This window comes from Carcharhinus amblyrhynchos, chromosome 6 (assembly GCF_965287045.1).
Source record: "Carcharhinus amblyrhynchos chromosome 6, sCarAmb.v2.hapA, whole genome shotgun sequence".
Taxonomy (NCBI): domain Eukaryota; kingdom Metazoa; phylum Chordata; class Chondrichthyes; order Carcharhiniformes; family Carcharhinidae; genus Carcharhinus; species Carcharhinus amblyrhynchos.
In genome coordinates, this window is record NC_137329.1 from 32,188,575 (window position 1) to 32,203,298 (window position 14,724).

General features: G+C 42.4%; 1 protein-coding gene across 1 annotated transcript in view; it reads right to left on the minus strand.

The window, feature by feature from the left end:
* Positions 1 to 14,469, minus strand: part of insc (INSC spindle orientation adaptor protein) — a 178,965-nt gene extending 164,496 nt beyond the window's left edge. The window contains exons 1-3 of the mRNA XM_080191577.1: positions 14,125 to 14,469; positions 4,784 to 4,836; positions 1,367 to 1,490 (exon numbers count right to left, since the gene is read on the minus strand). Of these exons, the coding sequence (XP_080047703.1) occupies positions 1,367 to 1,490; positions 4,784 to 4,836; positions 14,125 to 14,469 (522 nt within the window). The remainder of the gene's footprint in view (positions 1 to 1,366; positions 1,491 to 4,783; positions 4,837 to 14,124) is intronic.
* Positions 14,470 to 14,724: the final 255 nt, after the last annotated feature.

Consider the following 14,724-nt stretch of genomic DNA (forward strand, 5'->3'; position numbering starts at 1 on the left):
TAGTTCGTCGATATGCAGTAAGAGCAAAAGGTCAACTATATTTGAATGAAATGTAATTGTCTTTCCGTTGACCTTATTTCCACTGAATTATTCCATGTAATTTAGGGGATGGCCCAGGGGTATTATCACCAGACTAGTAATCCAGAAATTCAGCTAATGTTTTGGGGACCGGGGTTTAAATCCTGCCACGGCAGATGGCAGAATTTGACGTCAATAATAAAAAATTAACTGGAGTGAATTTACAGGACGGCACAGTGGTTAGCACTGCTATCTCACAGTGCCAGGGACCTGGGTTCGATTTCTGGCTTGGGTCATGGTCTGTATGGAATTTGCATGTCCTCCCCATATTTGTGTTGGTTTTCTTGAGATGCTCTGGTTTCCTCCAAGAGTCCAAAGATATGCGAGTCAGGTGCATTGGCCATGGTAAATTGCATGTTAGTGTCCCAGGATGGTTAGAGGGATTAGCTTGGTAAATGCAGGATAAAGCTTAGGTGGGATTGTTGCCAGTGCAGACTTGAATGGGCCGAGTGGCTTTCTTCTGCACTGTCGGGCTTCTATGATTTCTATGATACTGATGCTGACTAAACCATTGTCGATTGTCAGAAAAACCTATCTGGTTCACTAATGTCCTTTAGGGAAGGAAATCTGCTGCCCTTACCTGGTCTGGCCTACAAGTGACTCCAGAACCACAGTAAAGTGGCTGACCCTGAAATACCCTCCGAAATGGCTTAATAAGCCGCTCAGTTCAAGAGCAACTAGGGATGGACAATAAATGCTGGCCAACCAGAGATGCCCATGTCCCACGAATGAATAAAAAAGATTGTGCAACAAAGTTAATGATTGAAAAATAAAACACAAATATCTGCACCATTGTACCCATTTCTCAAGATGCGTCACATTGAATGGCTAGAGAATGAATCACATCCTATCCTTTTACCTGTAAAATATGCTGACATTCTACAATACATCACAACGAAGTGAAGTGCAGAAATGTTCAGCCTCAAATGATTCATTCCATTAACACAGGAAGAGCAAGAAAGTATCCACACATTGCTGAATTTCCTCCTTGATCAAATACTAATAGTAACCTTTGATCACACAATCCTACAAAAGCCAAGTCAAATTATATTAATTTTTAAATGAAGTACGTTTTAAACAGCATCATTCAAAAAATGGATAAAACTTTGGACAACCGTGGATATGTTTATTCAACTGAGAACTAAGGGACAACTAAACACAGAACAGACAACTATCAAATGAAGAAAGAACATAGCCTGCAAGTAACTAGTTTAACTGAATTTATTTGCGTTTCCTGCCAGTTGAAAGAGGATTATAGGAGGGTGATAATTTACAATGTGACACTGACCTGTATTTCGTGGGTTAAAGCTAGCTCCACCATCTGACTGAAAGAATGGCTAAACGATATCAGGGTTTCAATCATTTCAGCTTTCATTGAGGCTACTGTTGTTTCATCTTCAACATGCATACAGCTGGAAGGAAAAAATCACATCTAACTTTCAGGATTCATTTCTAGTCTATTAGCATGTTCAAAAAATATTGCAATCACCCTATTATTTATTTTTTAGTTGAAAGCAATACTAATGTTGTAGTAGCATGGTTACTCATGTTCACATTAGTACAATAATATCCACACAAGAGAACAAATGAGCACAACTTTAAAACAAATTATAAAACATTTCACTTATGTTTACCTGATTTTTTCCAATTTCTCTCCATTCTGGCATCTTCACTATTTTAGGATGTCACTTCCTTTTTTTAAACAGTAATACCTCTTTTTCTTTGACCTATCTTTCTAGCCCTTGCAAAGTCCTGCAATCTATTCTGGAGATTGGATTCAAAGTGAAACAGTTGGCTATGTTATCTGAAAATGAATTCACTAAAGGTCACTTTCTTCTTAGCTTTTCGTTTTGTAGGTGTGGACAGGTCAATCTTTGAACAACTGGAAGGGCTGCTATAGTAAACCTAGTACATTTAGACAACACCACTCAGAGTGCAGGGAGAAATAATGATATTATTTACATTCATATGTTTCCTTAATGAATCTAAATATTTGAAAGAGGTTAAAAATGCTTTGAAAACAATTAATTATTGAAGCAGTGCTGGATATAATGGCAAAGTGCATCACTCTAGCATCTTCTCAGAAATAAAGAGGACAATAATCAGTTAAGACCCAATTTTAACTCCGTGTAAATGAAAGTGCTTTGCGTGAATTAAAACCTTGCTCTTAAATGTTATAAGTCAAACTGGTCAAGAAATCAAAATTGTAGACCTAACACAAAGTACAAACATCGTCCTGCTCTCAGCAATGCTGTTGGCATCACTCTGCATGACAAACCAGCCATCCAGCCAACTTAGCTAAACTGACACCAGGTGGACCTGTTGCTTTTCTTTGAAAAGTATCACTGGATTTCTAACATACTCTTGAACATAGGTGGGAGCTGATTTGTAATGCCTGACTCCTAGGGTGGAGCCACCAATAATGCAGCAGAATCTCAGCATCGTACCACCATGCCAGCTTTAATAAGAGGCACCAACCCTTTGATGTAGAGTTCATTATTAGCTTTTGAGGCAGTTTGATACATAGTTCATCAGAATAACAAATGATAACGATTGGATTAAAACATTGTAACATTACAATCCAACATTCATCATCAAAATAAATCAATAAATTAAAACAAGATTTTCAATAGATTCAGTTAATTTCATGCATTTCATTCCAATTCATTGTGCAGTGGATCTGATGGAAGAGTAACCTTGCTTTGTAATAAAATTGAATTTCTGTAGTATTGCACAATGAAGGATTGTCAACGAATGATAACATTGGGAGTTGGAATCTTTCATCTTAGCAATTTTCATATTTGTGTCCTAAATATTTTTCCCACCAGACTTTTTTCAGACCTGTAGAATTAAAGGGAGGCAGTGGTATATTAGTATAGTCTCTGGACTAGTAATCCAGAGACCCAGAGCAAGATGTGGGGACCTGAGTTTGAATCCCACCATGGCAGATGGTGAAATTTGAAGCTATTGTCACTAAAAAAACCCATCTGGTTCACTAATGTCCTTTAGGGAAGGAAATCTGTTGCTCTTACCTGGTCTGGCCTACGTGTGACTCCAGACCTCCACAGAGTGGTTGACTCTCAAATGCTCTGAAATGGGAGGCAGTTTGGCTGGGCAATAGATGCTGGTGCAGCCAGCGATGCCCACATTCCGTGAATGAATAAAAAAATGTTGAACCAAATATATATTCCATGACTGTAAAATGCCTAAGGTGTAGAGTAAATGAAGAAAAATTGATTCTAGTAACTGAAAGGGTGATAACCAGCGGGCACAGAATAAGAGGATTGACAAAATGCTCAGAGACGACATGAGGAAAAAAACTTTCTTGGGCAACAAGTAGTTAGAATTTGGAGTGCACTGCCTGAAAAGGCAGTGAATATAGATTCAATGGTGGACTTCAGGAATTAATTCGTTAACAATTGAAGAAGAAAAAAGAAGCAGGGATATTGAGTGAGCAGTTAGGACCAAGGATAACTCTTTGAAAGAGTATGCCGGTTTTGAAGAGGCCTTTAGATGATGCAAGACTTCAATCATATAATGTGGTCCACTGTGTATTTGTTATCAAAGCATTGGATCACTGATATGATTCTCGCCAAACTTCTGGTCAATGCTGATCCCAAAATGTTAATGGTGCAGTTGAAGGCACCATTGAAGTTGAAGGGGAGGTGGTTGGTTTTTCTCTTGTTCAAAATGGCCGTTGCCTAGCAGACCTGCATTTTCTGCTGCCTGTCAACTCAGTTCTGAGTCTTATCCAGGTCATGGGGAAGGCCTGTCTGGGCTGTTCTATTTTCAGCTATGAGTGCAACACTGAACACTGGGGCAGGATGGTTGCACAGTGGTTAGCACAGATGCTTCACAGTGCCAGGAACCCGGGTTTCACTGTCTCTGCGGAGTCTGCATGTTCTCCCAATGTCTGTATGGGATTCCTTTGGGTGCTCCTGTTTCCTCCCACAGTCTGAAAGACGTGCTGGTTTGGGTGCATTGGCCATGCTAAACTCTCCCTCAATGGACCCGAACAGGCACCAGAGTGTGGCGACTAGGGGATTTTCACAGTAACTTCATTGCAGTGTAATGTCAGCATTCACAACAATTAAGGGGCTCAGAAGTAAACATCTGAATAAGTTCCTGAATTACCAAATTTGAAAAAGGACCTTTCACTCCCCGTGTTATGCTAAAATTCAAAATTCAATACAATTTGGTGGTTATAAAAGAAAATAAATGTTTTCCAATTTGCAAATGAAGTTTGCGTCTCAAACAATTTTATTCTATTTATATCTAAGATGGGAACTTCAGCAATGAGCAACAAAGCAGAAATGTCATATTCAACAAATCGGTGGGATGGCACAGTGGTTAGCACTGCCACCTCACAGTCCCAGGGATCTGGGTTTAATTCTGGCCTCGGGTGACTGTCGGTGTGGAGTTCATATATTCTTCCTGTATTTGCATGGGTTTCCTCCGGGTGTTCCAGTTTCCTCCCACAGCCTAAAGATGTGTGGGTTAGGTAGATTGGCCATTCTAAATTGACCCTTAGTGTCAGGGAGATTAGCAATGAGGTTATGGGGATAGGGCCTGGGTGGGATCATTGTCAGTGAAGGTTCAGTGGGTCAAACGGTGTCTTTCTGCACTGCTATGATTCTATGAAGTCAAACCATGGAAGTGTTCAAAATAGGGAATTTCAATATAGCCTGGGATAACAGAAATGTACCTTTCAGTTATTGTAGTCAGGGCAGTGCATTTCTCGATTAAAATCTTTTCAAACTGCAAAAGAAACAGAAACAAACACATGATATTTGACAGCACAATAGAAATACTGTATACACAAATACTACAGCTAAAGTTAGCTCATAATTGTTCATCATTCGCTTGTTCTACTTTGAGTAACTCGGTTAATCTCATAATAAAGTTACAGAAGTTACAATATGCATCATCTGCACAAGATATTGGTCCTAGTTTTGTTTCTTATCTGAAATAGATAAAGTTATATGTCAGATATCCTTAACGTAAAATTTATTTTCTTAAAATCAGTCGGATTATCTAGACAACCTGATTTCAGACCAAAGTCAGGCTGGAATGAATATTTCCTCCTGCTGCTTATGGTAAAACTCCTTATATGAAATGAACTTAGACAATTTTCCACCGTGGAGGAATCTTGCAGCATAAAACTATTCAGAATTCAGCAGTATATACCACTAATTTGATACCAAAATCATGACAGTTGCTGTTGGTAAGGAAATATGTTGAGACCTTTTGCAATTATGGTTAAGGCGCATCGCTAGGATAGTACATGGGAGGAAAATAAATTTCAATTAAATATTAGAGTAGGCAAAAGATCTGTATGAAAGGAATGGCATTTCTTCCATTGAGCCAGCTAAGCAGTTACTGCCTCAAGCATGTACAGAATCCCTGTAAAGTCACAGGCAGTACAAACTGAGCCACTTAGACCAAATAGTTTCCAACTTACATTGCGATTTAAGTGTTATTTACACAGGGCTATAGTCAAAGGTACACAATTGTTGCAAGCTTAACTTAGTTTAGGAAGAGAGAAAGATCAACCAAGATTCATTATTCGCTACAGTTCGGCACATTGAAAAATACACTTTTGGTTTGACTTGATTTATTATTGTCACATGCACTGGTGTACAGTGAAAAGTATTGCTTCCTGCACACTATACAGATAAACATACTGTTCATAGGGAAGGAAAGGAGAGAGTGCAGAATGTAGTGTTACAGTCATAGCTAGGGTTTTGAGAAGGATCAATTTAATGCGAGGTAGGTCCATTCAAAAGTCTGATGGCAGCAAGGAAGAAGCTGTTCTTGAGTCGGTTGGTATGTGTCCTCAGACTTTTGTGTGTGAATGTTAGGGAGGTAGATCAGACTTAGTGGTGATGCCTCCACAGCCGAGTGGAAAGATGACATTCATGGTCTAAAGTCATACACAAAAAGCCTTCACAGCTGGGCAGGGGAGAAGAGGGACACTGGCATTCATAAAACTGTACCCTATGGACAGCACAGCGACAGAATGGTTAGCACTGCTGCCTCAGAGCATCAGGGTTCAATTCCCAGCTTGGGTCACTGTGTAGAAGTCTGCACTTTCTCCCCATGTCTGCGTGACTTTCTTCCAGTGCTCCAGTTTCCTGGTTAGGTGCATTGGCCATACTAAATTCTCCCTCAGTGTTCCTGAACAGGGGCCAGAGTTTGGTGTCTGGGGGATTTTCACAGTAATTTACTTCATTGCAGTGTTAATGTAAGCCTACTTGTGACACAAATAAATAAACTTTAGAAACTTTATCAGCAGTGGCGTCAATAGGAGGAAAATCTGAGAAAGACATAAGATTGCAGTGTAATTGGTCCAATAAGATATATTACAAAAGATTATCAACATATAATGAATCAGTGAGATGATACAGTACTATAGTCTCTGATGAAATTTGCTTCAAATTTTAATATCGTGTTAGTTGCTTAATTAATGTAATGTCACTCAGTTAATTAAACTGTATGTTGAATCATTCCCTTCCGATTCACAATAAGCAATTACTGAGCAGGCAGGTCATGGCCGTGAATCTACTGAGTATAACTCTACAATGTTGACAACTGAATATCTGACCTTTAGAAGTACATAATTAGTGGTCTTTTCTACCAACAATAACAGAACATTTGTATTAGAAATTGCTTTTGCACCTTTTGTATTCCCAAGCTCAACTTAAATATTATTTATCAGGACTTACAAATTTATGTCAAAAGTAATTTTGAAGTGAGACTTAAAGCTTTTCATGCATTACAGAAGTGAAGAGAAGATGAAGGCCAAACAGAATCCTGTCAATCAATTCCTGTTATAAGTTATTTAATTGTCCCTTTAGATTTGAAAATGTTATCTATTAAATTAATTAGAATTTGCAATGAAAGAGTAGGATGCATTCACCTTTCAAATAAAAATATGTATGACAACCATGGACAACTCAGCAGCATGGGTGGCACAGTGGTTGGCACTGAGGCCTCACAGTGCCAGGGACCTGGGTTCAATTCCCGACTTGGGTCACTGCCTGAGCGGAGTTTGCACATTCTCCCCGTGTCTGCATGGATTTCCTCTGGGTGCTCCCACTTCCCCCCGCAATCCAAAGATGGGTGGGTTAGGTGGATTGACTGTGTTAAATTGCCCCTTAGTTCAGGAGGGTTAGCTAGGGTAAATCCATGGGGTTGTGGGGATAGGGTCTGGGTGGTATTGTGGTCGATGCAGACTCGATGGGTTGAATGGCCTCCTTCTGCACTGTAGGATTCTATGAACTTGCATTTAGATATCATCTTCAGCCTGGTTAAGCATTCAGGTGACCAAAAGCTTGGTTTAACAGGAACATTTTATAGACTGCCTTAGAGGAGGAGAGGGAGATTGTGAAGCAAATTATCCCAAAGCTTAGGACCTAGGCAGCTAAAGGCACAGCCACTGATAATGGAGGTGGGGGCGTAGTGATATTGTCACTGGACTAGTAATCCAGAGGGCAGGATATTGCTCTGGGGACCTGGATTCAAATCCCACCGCAGCAGATGTTAAAATTTGAATTCAATAAAAATCTGGAATTAAATCTAATGATGACAATTATACCATTGTCAATTATTATAAAAACCCACCTGGTTCACTAATGTCCTTTAGGGAAACTGACATCCTCACCTGGTCTGGCCTACATGCGTCTCCAGATCCACATAAGATTAACTCCTAAATGCCATATGGTCCAGTAAGCCACACAGTTCCAGGGCGATCAGGGATGGACAATAAATGCTGGCCCAGCCAGTGATGCCTACATTCCATGAATGAATAAGAAGTTGGGAATGTGCAAAACATCAAAATTGGAAGAGCATAGAATCTGGGAGAATCGTCGGGCTGAAGAAAGTTAGAGATGGGATAGCATTGAGAAGCTATAGATGGATTTGAAAAAGGATGAGAATTTAAAAGTTGAGGTATTACCAGACCAGTTGTGAACATAGGTCAATAAGCACTCTGATGAATATAACTCAACAGCAGTGAGTTTGACTAAATCCAAGTCCATTCAGAATAAGTGAAGTTTATTCAATGTAGTGTACAGAAAGGCACCTGGCTTGGAGGTGGGCAGGGAAGGTGGAGGACCTCCTCATGAACCTGTTCTTGGGCCTGGCAAAATTCGCCATAAAGAGGTTCAGGCAGCGAGCAACCAGGGGGTCATCCAATCCAACTGTCTGCCCATCTATCACAGCTACATTCACGGTTGGGTGTCCCTGGAGAGGAAGCATGTTGTGTCCGAGGGCACTGTTAACACCTTCCATGCCTGCTGGGCACTGCAAGGGCTGGGGTGCATTATTGACCCCCTTAATCACACTTTGATTTGATGTATTAAGTTTCCTTTCTACTCTGTCCTTTGTTTTGGGCGGTTCCCCTTCTTTTGGGAGCTGCACTTTTAATTTGTCCTTTAGTTAATTTGATTTAGTTAATTTGGTTAGTCAAAAAGATTGAAAGGCACGATCACAACTGGACCAGGTGGCACTATTTGCCCAATCTAATCATTTGAGCACAACACTGTAAATACAACACTGAAACAAGCAGAACATTTTAAAAAGTTATTCAGTCAATTGAAACCTAATTCTCTGATCTCTAATTTTCTCAGCTGGATTTTGAACCATGATGAAACGTTTGTGCTTGCATGACTCTTTTGGGAAACTATTCCAAACATAATTATTTTCTAACTATAGGCATGGGATGGCTTCAACTAGTTTCATTGAAACGCTTGGGGACAAAGTTCGATGTAATCATTTATAGATCAATTGTCCTAAGCCTATAGATTTACTGTACTTGGATTTCCAGAAGACATTGGAGAAGGTGCCACCTTAAAGCTTTACTTTAGGAAAATTGAACACACAATCAGATCATCCCGTGGGTTATCAAACAGGTGAGCAATCTCGAGGGGCTGAATAGCTCTACTCATACCCTTGTTTATTTTTCCAAATTTCTTCCTCTGGTTTCACAGTAATCTCTCCTCAGAAGACACTTCACAATAATCATTGGTGACTGCACTTTGATTGGTTGATATCATTAACTGATAAAGCGAAAGGCTTAATAAACTGAAACATAAAAGATTGTAAGTGAGGTAAATTTGTTGGTTTTAATCATGACATTCTTAATTTTGTTTCTTCTTAGGGGGGAAAGCAGTCACTGGCCCCAAGTTTCACAGGGCCACACCCCTCTTAATTGACCTGAAGGTAGCTCAGGCCGTCAATGAGCAGTCAAAGTGATGCAAACAGAGGTAAGACCATGCAAGTGTGGGACTAATTTAAAACAGACCATAGCTGCCAATAGCTGTTTCACTGTTGTACCTTCAAGAGGGCGAAATTTTACTGGCACGGCTGCCCAAGGTTTGTACGATCCCGGCCAAGGCCAACGGAAAATGCCTGCCCCGGAATCAGGCAGGTGTGGAATGTCCCAGGAGAAGCAAGGGCCTGGAACCTGGGGCAGAGCAGGCCCTTGATCTGCTGATGTGGCCCTTCACCGTCCGTGAGGCTGAAAGGGTGAGGTGCAAGGTTCTTCTGCTGGAAGTTGGCTGAGAATGCCTGGATGGAGAAAGCTGACATCATCAGCAGAAGGGGTGCGATTCGCAGAAGCAGGATCCAGTGCCAGAAAAGGTTCAAAGATCTTCATCACTGTGGCAATGTGGGTGCATACCCCAGCCCTCTGGCCTCTGGGTACCCTTGCTTCAGGAGCCAGCTAAGAAGCCTCAAGGTACAAGCTGCGCCTGATTATGGGATAAGTGTTTGGCCACAGTCTTACTGATCCTTCAGCATGGCTCAGAGCCAGAGCACTGCTGAGGACCTGCCAACACTGAAACGTGCAGTGTCTAATGAATAGGAGCAACTGGCAATGGTCAAAGAGGGCAGCTCATTATATGTGTGTGGGGTGGGGGAGGGGTATTTAATTTGGCTTTGAGTCACTGTCTATGTGCAGTTTGCACATTCTTCCCGTGTCTGTAAGAGTTTCCTCTGGGTGCTCCAGTTTTGTCCTGTAGTCCAAAGATACACGGGTTAGGTGGATTGGCCATGCTAAATTGCCCCTTTAGTGTCAGGGGGATTAGAAGGGTAAATACATGCGATTGTGGGGATAGGGTCGTGGTGGGATTGTTGTCAGTGCAGGCTCGATGGGCTGAATGGCCTCCTTCTGTATGCGGAATTCTGTGAAATTTCTATGAAATCACTGGGGCTGTGGACAATGAGGAAGTTGGGCAAGGTAAAATGAGCATCCATGGTGGAGAAGGTGGCGAGAGAATGCAATACGTTGATTAAGGGAATGCATTGCACTCCACTCTATCTGACAGAATGCTGAAGACGGAGTTACATTGGCACTGCAGAGGCTTCTCTCCCCAAGGCTAGGTCTCATGTTCTGCTTTTGTGTTTCTCACAGGTACATACATCGAAGTAAGGAGGCAACTCCTTCCCATCAATAGGTCAAGAATAGCTCAGAAAAAGCACTGTCTCATTTTACAAGTATACCTTCCACCTATACAAATAAAATCACCTTGGTGGATCCTCATGCCAGGTTAGGTGGGGTAGCACTCAGTGATCAGCACAGCATTAGCAAGCAGAAGGTGCCAGAGGCAGCAGTGGACAGTTCCTCTCAGAAAATAGAGGGTGGCGGGCACATCCCTGTTTCTGCTGAGTGGAGATGTACATGCACAGAGAATTGGGGAGCCCATTCAGCAGAGTCGTGTATGCCACCGTGACTCAGGGCTTTGAGCACAAACTCCTCCATTGAAAGTGTGGCTAATTTCCTACAGAACCTTATGTGACAGTGTTTGGAGTGTAAGAGATGACACCTGATGATGGGGTGGCACCCACATTTTCCTCGGTGACTGTCTTATCCCTTGGCTGGCATTCTGGATAGCTGGAGGGAAACACCAACTGGGGATTAACCATTGCCCCATCTAGACATCCCACATAAATTAATACAAGACTTGCAGTGCACACAGGAAGTCTGCATTGACATACATAGCACAAAGCCATGCCATCCAGCATATGAACCAGGCAGAGTTGGAGTTGCCAGAGGTCAGTGCCAGGAGTAGTGCTGGGAAGTGCCAGCAGGGTTCAAGAGTGAACTAGTTTGCTCACTCTGTGCTGGGGCAGCCTTTAAAAATGGCATCCTCATCCTTGGCTAACTCGGTTGTGGTGGGGTGGGGAGGATCAAAATCCACCCCACCAATAATACATTGCGGAACCCATATACCTATAGCATTTTTTCAAAGCTCTGCCCTAAATGGCGGAGAAAGTCACCACTACCATTGACAGCTTCAAGGCCACTTTTCCAGTGTTGGATAAAGTAAACACAATGTCAAAGGTGGAGCTGGAGCACTACTTTAAGTTAAACAATGATAGATAGAATCCCTACTGTGCAGAAGGAGGCCATTTGGCCCATCGGGTCCACACTACAACAATCCCACCCAGACCCTATTCCGGTAATCCCACACATTTACCCTGCTAATTCCCCCAACACCAGAGTCAATTTGGCATGGCCAATCCACCTATCCCTGTAACCCCATGTATTGACCCTACTAACCACCCCCCGCCCTGGCACTAATAGACAACTTAATATGGCCAATCCACCTAACCCACACATCTTTGAAGGATGCAGGACCTATACTAATAAAATACAAGTTCATAACCAGCATCCCGAAACACTTCATCATGAAAAGAGTAATCAATACTTGTAATTGTTTTCTGGATAGTATAGTTTTCGAGATAGTGCAGTAGAGGCAAAATCATTAAAATCACTCAATATGTTGTTTCAACATGGAAGAAATATAGCACTGTCTCCTAAATTATTCTATGGAAAGGAGAGTAAATTGAGGAAAATGACTAATCTTTGCTTAATTTCAAAGACTGTTCAATTTCACATGCATATTTTATGTCGTGTAACTTGTTTGATGTACTTGGTATCAGTTAAAGATCATCAGTGATCCAGCACAGGACACTCATTTTCAACCCTCAGAGCTGATCTAACGTTAACCAAAGGAACTTGTTGAATGATATCTGTTAACCTGTCAAAAAAGACAAATTAGCAATAATATGTCGACGTTCATTTCGCGCCTTAAACCAGCCTTGTACTCTCAGACCCAAGTTCTAATACTGGGTAGTGTTCCATTTTAACAGCTACCATTTGACACTGACAGCAAAAATATATCATCCTACATGCACCTTGGCCTCCTACATCAGACTTTATTAAATCACCTTAAATTTCTATTAACCTGTTATTATTTCACTGCAAAAGTTACAAAAATAGTGACTGTTTGCTCTAAATTGATGACCACCTTGGCTTGTTAGGTAAATCAGTGGTATCACAAACTCGGACATTAATTAATTAATTAAATTTCTAAGTGTCGAATTCGCATGAAAACTGGAGTAATTGGGTGGCATTGTGGCACAGTAGTTAGCACTGCTGCCTCACAGTACCAGGAATCCGGTTTGATCCCCAGCTTGAGTCATTGTCTGTGTGGAGTTTGCACATTCTCCCCATGTCTGCTTGGGTTTTCTCCAGGGGCTCCGGTTTCGTCCCACAGTCCAAAGATTTGCAGATCAAATTGATTGGCCATGCTAAATTGCCACTTTGTGTCAGCAGAACTAGTAGGGTAAATACATGAGGCTACAGGGATAGGGCTGGGTGGGATTGTGGTCGGTGTAGACTCAATGGGCCAAATGGTCCCCTCGTGTGCCATAGGGATTCTAGGATTCTATGAATTCACACTAGTTTTTTCAGTGGGAATTCAGAGAAGAATCTCCCATACTCTTTGCATTGCAGAGGTCCTTACCATATATATCATTATAGATCAGCAGGCGAGGCTATCCCATCCGAAAGGCCAGCAGCAGAGCACTGAATGGGCCAGCCCTGCAATCCCCACAACACTGGCTGTGTGACCCTCCCATGGTCCGATTGCTGGGCCCCCAACCACTCCCTGGCCAGCTCTGAATCCCCCTTTCCAGCCTGCCCTGAACTCCAGCCTCCCACCTGATTCCCCCTGACAATTACACGCCCCCCCCTCCGTAGTGCCAACTCCACCATATCCAACCTGCCCCCCCACCCCCCAACAGTCCTAACCTCCCAATCAGGCTGCCTCCCCTCCTCCCCTCCTGGCCTGCCCCAATCACTGATTTCCCTCCTTCCTCCACCAATCCTTTCTGCAGTGTGGCAGCGGGACCCCCGCACCCATACCCCCACCAATTGCTCCACTAGACCCTGCCCGTCCAGACCCCACCCGCATAGTTCCTACCCCTTTTGCACTGCCCCCTGTTCGATGGATAGTGCCAAGGTGTCCTCTGGGCATTGGCACTTTGCCCCTTGGGACACAGGCTAGTATTACCAAGATGCCAATGCCCAGGGGGCACTCCCTACCTCGCACAGTGGCTGCCACGAGATTCTCCCAGCCCGCAGTGCTGAAAAATTAGCACAGCGGGATGAGAGAATCACGCATCCACCCCCCCCAGCCCCCCACAACACATCTCTCACACGAGTTGGTGTGTTGATACCCACAATGGGATGTGATCACTATCTGAAGATGCATGATCCCATTAGAGTGAGGCACTCCAACAAACAAGAACTGCAGCTGAAAACTTCCCAATTCTCACAAATACGCAAATATGAATGAAAAACAATTTCTCTACTTCAGTACCGTTATGGTTACAAAATCAGATGTAGGCTGGAATTTCAAACCCTGTCGCCGCTGCAAGCAAGTACAGAGAGTTTGGCGCTTAGACAAAACTCCATTCACTGCAGTGGGACCAAAGAATCCCACTGGCTTGAATGGCCAAGAATCCTGCCCATACTGTCTGTGTTGTGGGTCTCCCCTTAAGTTTAATAATGGTGCCTTTATAGCTATTAACTTTATCTCCCAGTATTCCAGAGATTTCAAGTGTAACTGAACAAAGGGTTATCCAAAAAAAATCTCTACACTTATATAATTTTTAATGAATCATATTTCATAATTATACTGCATAGTTTCTGTGTAATAATTTATTGTGATCAATTTGAACAGATGAACTCCTTACCTGTTGCATCCCTGCCGAAGAGTTGCTGGTGTAACTGTTGTATTCATTTATCAATGACCGGATATGACAGCTCACCCTCAGTGCAGTGCTGTGAACCCGCTGCCACCTATTCTTTTCAAGTTTGTAGAATATGTTGGACAGTTCCGTTGTGATTGTCCATGCTCTCTTCAACAATGTCTGCAGGCTGTCTTGTAAATGTTGCTGAGATGTTATGACAAGCTCGTTGAGCCCGTCACCATCTACACTGATGGGCTTTGATTGAAGTATGCACATGCACTCACATTCTGCCATCAATCTCAGGTCCTCCATCCAACGCTGCACAGAATCCATTTGTATCAGATGCATGCTGGAAAAATGATACCACAAAGTTAGAAAACAAACCCAAATTAATGGTGGTGTGACCAGCCTCCCATCCATTGACTCTGTCTGTACTCCCCGCTGTCTTGGAAAACCAGTCAGCAGGGGGAAATCCCATCCTCAGATTCTCTCTCTCCACAGATGCTGCCCAGCTTGCTGAGTACTTCCACCATTTTATGCTTTTATTTCAAATTTCCAGTATTTTGCATTTTAACTTGATTATTGCTTGATAGTATTACTTAA